The sequence below is a fragment of the Clupea harengus genome, chromosome 16, assembly GCF_900700415.2.
Source record: "Clupea harengus chromosome 16, Ch_v2.0.2, whole genome shotgun sequence".
Lineage (NCBI taxonomy): Eukaryota > Metazoa > Chordata > Actinopteri > Clupeiformes > Clupeidae > Clupea > Clupea harengus.
Genome location: NC_045167.1, coordinates 26,589,814 through 26,597,313, shown reverse-complemented (window position 1 = coordinate 26,597,313; position 7,500 = coordinate 26,589,814). Strand labels below are relative to the sequence as shown.

Below are 7,500 nucleotides of genomic sequence, written 5' to 3'. Positions count from 1 at the left end.
TTCCCAGATGTACGGAGGTCTGCGGGGTATGGAATTCGCTGCTATCTGAGTGCGTAACATATGTAAAATCATTCTACGCCTTCTCCTTCTAGCAGCTATTAAAGTAAATAGCTCAATAGCTACAGCATTGATAATTCTGACTGCGGAGAGGATGGAGTCCATTATAGCCTACTCAAAACTCTTCCTCCAAATTAGACTAAGGACTCGGGTGATTGGAAACGGTCGCTGATGCGCATTTGGTTTGTGCGAATCACCGTGAATGCGCATAGCTAATGCGAACGAGCTGAATGGAAACCCACTTATTGTCTCCTTCTATGAGCTGCTTTTACCTTTAGTGATACAGGTGGAGTAGTCATGGTTACCCCTAGTGATACAGGTGAAGTAGTCATGGTTACCTTTGTGATACAGGTGGAGTAGTCATGGTTACCTTTAGTGATACAGGTGGAGTAGTCATGGTTACCTTTAGTGATACAGGTGAAGTAGTCGTTGTCTCCTTCTATGATCTGCTCTCCTGCAGCTTTCCGCTTGTCAGGGTGATGCTTCAACACCATTGCTTTATCTGTGGACAGGAGCTGCATTTAGTGATCACACACACACACACACACACACACACACACACACACACACACACACAATCATCCATCACACACACACACACACACTCATCCATCTCACACACACACACACACACACACACACACACACACACTCATCCATCTCACACACACAATCATCACACACACACACTCATCCATCACACACACACAATCCATCACACACACACACACACACTCATCCATCACACACCTCACGTAACCGTCACACAATCCTCTATCACACTCACACCTCGCGAAACCATCACACACACACACACACACACACAATCATCCATTGCGCACACACACCTCACGTAACCGTCACACATCTCACGTAAGTCATCTCTGTTCACTGGCACTTTGAACATGTTCAGAATTTACAGGAAGCAAAATGACAACTATGGCCTTTTATGCGGCCTCAGAACACAAACACACATAACTTCTATTCATCGTCATGACAACTATGGCCTTTTATGCGACCTCAGAACACACACACACACACAACTTCACACACACAAAGGCCCTTACCATCACATTTCAACATCACACAGAACATGGGTGGGGAAAACGGGGAGACTTACGAGCAGCTTTGATTTGCTTCTGTGTGGCTTTCCACCTCATATGGGCCAATCCTAGAACAGCGTAGTGATCCTGATTCTGTAGACACACACACACACACACACACACACACAGATACATCAGCCACAAATCCACAGATCACGTATCCAGGAGCCAAACACACCCCCCCATAAAGCAGAGCGAGAGACACACACACACACGGGACAGATCCGTGTGCCACATATTCAGTAGCCAGACACACACACACACACACACATACAGCACAAACACAGACCCACATAAAGCAGAGACACACACACACACACATAAAGCAGAGAGACACACACACACACACACACCACATAAAGCAGAGAGAGACACACACACACACACACACCACATAAAGCAGACAGACACACACACACACACACACACACAGGGCACCTTCCAGTCTTTGGGGTCCAGTGTCTTGAGCAGAGGGTACTCCTCCAGCTGGAACTCTTCATCCTCGGACTCCTCAGACTCTTCCTCCTCCTCCTCCAGCTCCTGGAACGAGGCAGACACATTCCGGTTCCTCCTCTTCAGGAAGGCCTCGAACCACCTGCCCACTGGCTCAACCTGGATCTGAATAGACACTGTGTGTGTGTGTGTGTGTGTGTGTGTGAAGGGGAATAAAAATGAGAAATTAGAACAATTTCATTTTTCCACATGAGTATATGTCAATACAATCAGTAAAATGTCGTGACGGACACCCATTTTCCTCTCAGAAGTTCTATAGTTGAATTAACAATATGCATCGCTACCTACCAGTAGTAATAGCACTTATTTCAGCTCATAAAACTTTAAGTTTACTATACAATATTAAAAGTCAATTGCCAGAATATTTAACTTGTAGTTATAATTGCTGTATAACCTCTAATTTGACAAACAAATACATACAGAAACTGGACAACAGAAATGCCCAAAGTCAATTGTCATTCTCAGTTAACTAACCTAAACTGGTAATGCTAGTTACTGTTGTTGGTAATGAGCATAAGGCTAAGTTTGAATTCTTTCGGGTTTAACACTAACTCACCAAACCAGTCCTAAATATGACAACACATTTTGATATGTAAGGTCTGACGCAAGCTTACATACTGCTATTATCACGTTTGTGTGTCAGTTAGATAGTTTTAACTTAGTTAGCCGGCTAAGTGTCATGTTCAGCACTATTTCTGTTATCCGGAACACTCACCAGCGATTGCATTGTACACGACTGTAACTTGGCCGTCCAATGCTTCTTTCAGCATCTTTGGAATCTTAATTGTCCCCACAAACTATCATAACAGGTTATATTCTGCATATATCAATATTCCTTTATTCAACGTGGTAGATGTTGGATAATGTCTCCCGGTTTTGATACACACCACATGGGCCTCTTCTAGCTATAGACGTGCATTAGACCTTGCCTCTCCTTTTTATCTGTCCGTGCTCACACTTAAGATATTGTTTTTAGTTCCACAAAATTAATAACTAAATTATTAATCTTTGTATTATCTCTATGATCTAAATAACATACTAAAATTATCATTATAATTTGTATTTTTAGTTTCAAATGTCATATATGGGCACATAATTATATGTTTTCAATTTTGTCGTGTGTTCGTCCTTTATATGATTCCGTCTTTTATATCCGGGACTACCGGAAGCCATTAAGCGGTTCACCGTGTTAGCTAGCGAGAAGAAAAGCTGCTGTGTAATACTAGCAGATTTTTAGTGTAGTCACAACGACAGTGAAGCTTAGGGGAATCAACAATGCCTGACTATTTGGGAGACGAGCAGCGTAAAGTCAGAGAGGAGGAAAAAGAGGATAAACCTATCAGAGGTATTATTCGACACAGCAAAATCTCTAATTGTGTTCTAGCGTTAAAACAAAAACTTGCATTTTGACTGATTAATGTCAGCTAGCTTGCGTTAGCTAGTATAAATAATGTGTTCCTATTTTTGTTGTCGCAATTTGCAGTACAGGCAGCATCAATGAATAATGAAAATAATATTATCGTAATCTAATATGTAATAAATAAATACATGAGTTTAAATACGTTTGGTGCCATTATGACCCTTCATTGTCATAAACAAATGAAGGAGTCACTGGCTAGCCTAGTCAACTTTTAGCTAGCACTTTTAGCAAAGTGGCTACCGTTAGCTAAATTAGATAGCTGTGCTAAATGAGGAATTTACCACCTAGATGTAGTGTGTTGAATGATATTTCGGTCACGTTTGCAATGTGGATTGTGTTGTCTTGTTTCAGCTTTGGATGAAGGCGACATTGCGCTTTTGAAAACATATGTAAGTAACATTTCCGTCTGATCTTAGCGGTTGACAAGTCAGCGTTAGCTTGTATAAGTGACGTAGCCAGCTCGTTCTGCTAATTAGCGATTTGTCACCGAGACGTACACCAGGGATTGTAAACATCAGTCAAATATATTGTTCACCGACTGTAGCATGAAAACTACACTTAGTGTAATGCAGTCACGGCAGTATTATTATTTGAACCAGGATAAATTCTGTTCTTGTCTTGTGAACAGGGCCAAAGCACGTACTCCAGACAGATCAAGCAGGTGGAGGATGACATTCAGCAGCTCCTGAAGAAGATCAATGAGCTCACAGGTGGGTGAATAAGGGGGACATTAGTGTGTGCAGAAACCGTGTTCCCTGATTGTGCTGTAATTGATTAGTGATTGGTTAGAGTGGAACTCATGTATGTATGTGTGTGTGGTCATTTAAAGTGATAGAAGGCTTGTGTTTTGTGTAGGCATTAAGGAGTCTGATACAGGGTTGGCGCCACCCGCTCTGTGGGATCTGGCTGCGGATAAACAGACCCTGCAGAGCGAACAGCCACTGCAGGTCGCAAGGTAAGACGTGTGTGTGTGTGTGTGTGTGTGTGTGTGTGTGTGTGTGTGTGTGTGTGTGTGTGTTCACTCAGTTTTCCATTTGGGTATCTGATCATGTGGTGCTGAAAGGCTAATGATCTCTCTGTGACAGATGCACCAAGATCATCAACGCCGACTCCGAGGACCCCAAGTACATCATCAATGTCAAGCAGTTTGCCAAGTTTGTGGTGGACCTGAGCGACCAGGTGGCACCCACTGACATCGAGGAGGGCATGAGAGTGGGGTGAGTGTGTGGCAGAGGAGTGGGGTGAGTGTGTGGCAGAGGAGTGGGGTGAGGAGGGCATGAGAGTGGGGTGAGGAGGGCATGAGAGTGGGGTGAGGAGGGCATGAGGGCGGGGTGAGTGTGTGGCAGAGGAGTGGGGTGAGTGTGTGGCAGAGGAGTGGGGTGAGTGTGTGGCAGAGGAGTGGGGTGAGGAGGGCATGAGAGTGGGGTGAGTGTGTGGCAGAGGAGAGGGCTGAGTGTGTGGCAGAGGAGTGGGGCGAGTGTGTGGCAGAGGAGTGGGGCGAGTGTGTGGCAGAGGAGTGGGGTGAGTGTGGGGCGAGTGTGTGGCAGAGGAGTGGGGTGAGTGTGTGGCAGAGGAGTGGGGTGAGTGTGTGGCATGAGAGTGGGGCGAGTGTGTGGCAGAGGAGTGGGGCGAGTGTGTGGCAGAGGAGTGGGGCGAGTGTGTGGCAGAGGAGTGGCAGAGGAGTGGGGTGAGTGTGGGGCGAGTGTGTGGCAGAGGAGTGGGGTGAGTGTGTGGCAGAGGAGTGGGGTGAGTGTGGGGCGAGTGTGTGGCAGAGGAGTGGGGTGAGTGTGTGGCAGAGGAGTGGGGTGAGTGTGTGGCAGAGGAGTGGGGTGAGTGTGTGGCATGAGAGTGGGGCGAGTGTGTGGCAGAGGAGTGGGGCGAGTGTGTGGCAGAGGAGTGGGGTGAGGAGGGCATGAGAGTGGGGGTGAGTGTGTGGCAGAGGAGTGGGGTGAGGAGGGCATGAGAGTGGGGTGAGTGTGTGGCAGAGGAGTGGGGGTGAGTGTGTGGCAGAGGAGTGGGGTGAGGAGGGGGCATGAGGGCTGTGTTGTACATGCTATACAGGTGCACAGTTCTAAAGTGTCTGGTTGTGTCTCCTTCAGGGTGGACAGAAACAAGTACCAGATTCACATTCCTCTACCACCTAAGATCGACCCAACTGTCACCATGATGCAGGTGGGTGGGCCTTACTGATTTAAAGAAGAATGATTGGCCTTACTGATTTACAGAAGAATGATTGGCATAGCCCAAGGAAACCTGCCTGAAACATGTATGGGGTGAAACCGTGTCATGAAGCACGCCTGAAACTGTGTTCTGCTGTGTGTGTGTGTGTGTGTGTGTGTGTGTGTGTGTGTGTGTGTGTGTGTGTGTGTGTGTGTGTGTGTGTGTGTGTGTGTGTGTGTGTGTGTGTGTGTGTGTGTGTCTCTCAGGTGGAGGAGAAGCCGGATGTGACCTACAGTGATGTGGGCGGCTGTAAGGAGCAGATTGAGAAACTGAGGGAGGTGGTGGAGACGCCTCTGCTGCACGTGAGTCTTTCTTCTTAGATCGCACACACACTCTCTCACACACACACACACACACACTCTCTCACACACTCTCTCTCTCTCTCACTCACTCTCTCACTCTCTCACACACACACACACACACACACACTCACTCCCTGCTGAGTCTCCTCTCTTCCTCCCCCAGCCGGAGCGCTTTGTGAACCTGGGCATCGAGCCTCCTAAGGGTGTTCTGCTGTTCGGGCCTCCTGGCACGGGTAAGACTCTGTGTGCCCGCGCCGTGGCCAACCGCACAGATGCCTGCTTCATCCGCGTCATCGGCTCCGAGCTGGTCCAGAAGTACGTGGGAGAGGTGAGTCCACTCCGTCACGCCGTCACTCACGAGCGCTCAACACGAGACGCAAGCAGGAGGGAGGGTCTGTCTGTCTGTGTCTGTCTGTCTGTCTGTCTGTCTGTCTGGTCAAAGATGGATTGCATGTGTGCAGGTGGAAGAGCTTCAGACAGAACATTGCAGGAAGGGGTTACTGGGTGTCCTTCGACCTTTCAATTACTTGACTGACATGTCTCTCTCTCTATTCTCTTCTCTTTCTCTTCTCTCTCTTTCTCTCTCAGGGTGCCAGGATGGTGAGGGAGCTCTTTGAGATGGCCAGGACTAAGAAAGCCTGTCTGATCTTCTTTGATGAGATCGATGCCATTGGAGGTGGGTTTGGATCCGCTCTGCTCCTTCTGCCCCCTTCTGATTTCATGTTTTAAAAGGGTTCTGAGGAAGGCAGACTCTGCAGTTACAAATTCTGGCAAATCTTGGCCTGAACCAGACAGACCACAAACCCCCTCCGTCTACAGCACACACACACACACACACACACACACACACACACACACACACACACACACACACACAAACCCCCTCCTTCTACCACAACTCCACACTGGAGTTCTGCTTGGTCTCATCAGCTGCACCAGGAAACAAATGATAAATCAACAGTTTTTCCTCCAATCAGAGCCTCTCTGGAAAAGGAAATACAAGACTAGAATAGACTAGAATAGGCTTCTGAAGAGGTTCAATCTGCAGTGCAGTGGAGTCAATCTGCAGAATGCAACACTCTATACCCCAGACTGTAACACTCTATACCCCAGAATGCAACACTCTATACCCCAGACTGTAACTCTATACCCCAGACTGTTACTTTAGTGATGCAGTTATGTAGAAGCCAGCCTGTGCAAAGACACAAGTGTGTGAGTTATTCTGTTCCCTGAGCTTGTGATCAGATCAGAAAGAATCTGTGAGTGGTTCTGCTGAGCTGACACCGGTTCTGTTCTGTCCCAGGGGCCCGTTTCGATGACGGTGCCGGAGGCGACAACGAGGTCCAGAGGACCATGCTGGAGCTGATCAACCAGCTGGACGGGTTCGACCCGAGAGGGAACATCAAGGTTCTGATGGCCACCAACCGGCCCGACACCCTGGACCCCGCCCTCATGAGGCCTGGACGACTGGACCGCAAGATCGAGTTCAGCCTGCCAGACCTGGAGGTGAGCCCGGCTCTAGGCCGGTTCTGAGGGATGGGTTCTAAAGGTTCTAGACAGCGCTGTGGGTTGGAAACGGTTCTGGAAGCTTCCTTGTGTCAAGCTCAGGAAAGGATCCTTCCTTAATCAACACAAGAACACCCTGTTTGCCCCACTCAGCCAATCACACGCTACTCTCCGTCGCTCAGCCAATCACACGCTACTCTCCGTCACTCAGCCAATCACACGCTACTCTCCGTCACTCAGCCAATCACACGCTACTCTCCGTCGCTCAGCCAATCACACGCTACTCTCCGTCGCTCAGCCAATCACACGCTACTCTCCGTCGCTCAGCCAATCACACGCTACTCTCCGTCGCTCAGCCAATCACACGCTACTCTCCATC

The 7,500-nt window shown here is 48.1% G+C and overlaps 2 protein-coding genes across 2 annotated transcripts in view; one reads left to right on the top strand and one right to left on the bottom strand.

The window, feature by feature from the left end:
- The window catches only part of dnajc2 (DnaJ (Hsp40) homolog, subfamily C, member 2), a 15,119-nt gene extending 12,512 nt beyond the window's left edge, over positions 1 to 2,607 (bottom strand). Inside the window, exons 1-4 of the mRNA XM_031583184.1 lie at positions 2,389 to 2,607; positions 1,599 to 1,789; positions 1,178 to 1,253; positions 461 to 559 (exon numbers count right to left, since the gene is read on the bottom strand). Coding sequence (XP_031439044.1) covers positions 461 to 559; positions 1,178 to 1,253; positions 1,599 to 1,789; positions 2,389 to 2,443 — 421 coding nt within the window. The 5' untranslated portion in view covers positions 2,444 to 2,607. The remainder of the gene's footprint in view (positions 1 to 460; positions 560 to 1,177; positions 1,254 to 1,598; positions 1,790 to 2,388) is intronic.
- A 230-nt stretch (positions 2,608 to 2,837) lies between these two features.
- psmc2 (proteasome 26S subunit, ATPase 2) overlaps positions 2,838 to 7,500 on the top strand; it is a 6,356-nt gene continuing 1,693 nt past the window's right edge. The window contains exons 1-10 of the mRNA XM_012839207.3: positions 2,838 to 3,018; positions 3,445 to 3,482; positions 3,722 to 3,803; positions 3,949 to 4,048; positions 4,179 to 4,310; positions 5,193 to 5,265; positions 5,520 to 5,615; positions 5,779 to 5,943; positions 6,204 to 6,291; positions 6,919 to 7,121. Of these exons, the coding sequence (XP_012694661.1) occupies positions 2,949 to 3,018; positions 3,445 to 3,482; positions 3,722 to 3,803; positions 3,949 to 4,048; positions 4,179 to 4,310; positions 5,193 to 5,265; positions 5,520 to 5,615; positions 5,779 to 5,943; positions 6,204 to 6,291; positions 6,919 to 7,121 (1,047 nt within the window). The 5' untranslated portion in view covers positions 2,838 to 2,948. The remainder of the gene's footprint in view (positions 3,019 to 3,444; positions 3,483 to 3,721; positions 3,804 to 3,948; positions 4,049 to 4,178; positions 4,311 to 5,192; positions 5,266 to 5,519; positions 5,616 to 5,778; positions 5,944 to 6,203; positions 6,292 to 6,918; positions 7,122 to 7,500) is intronic.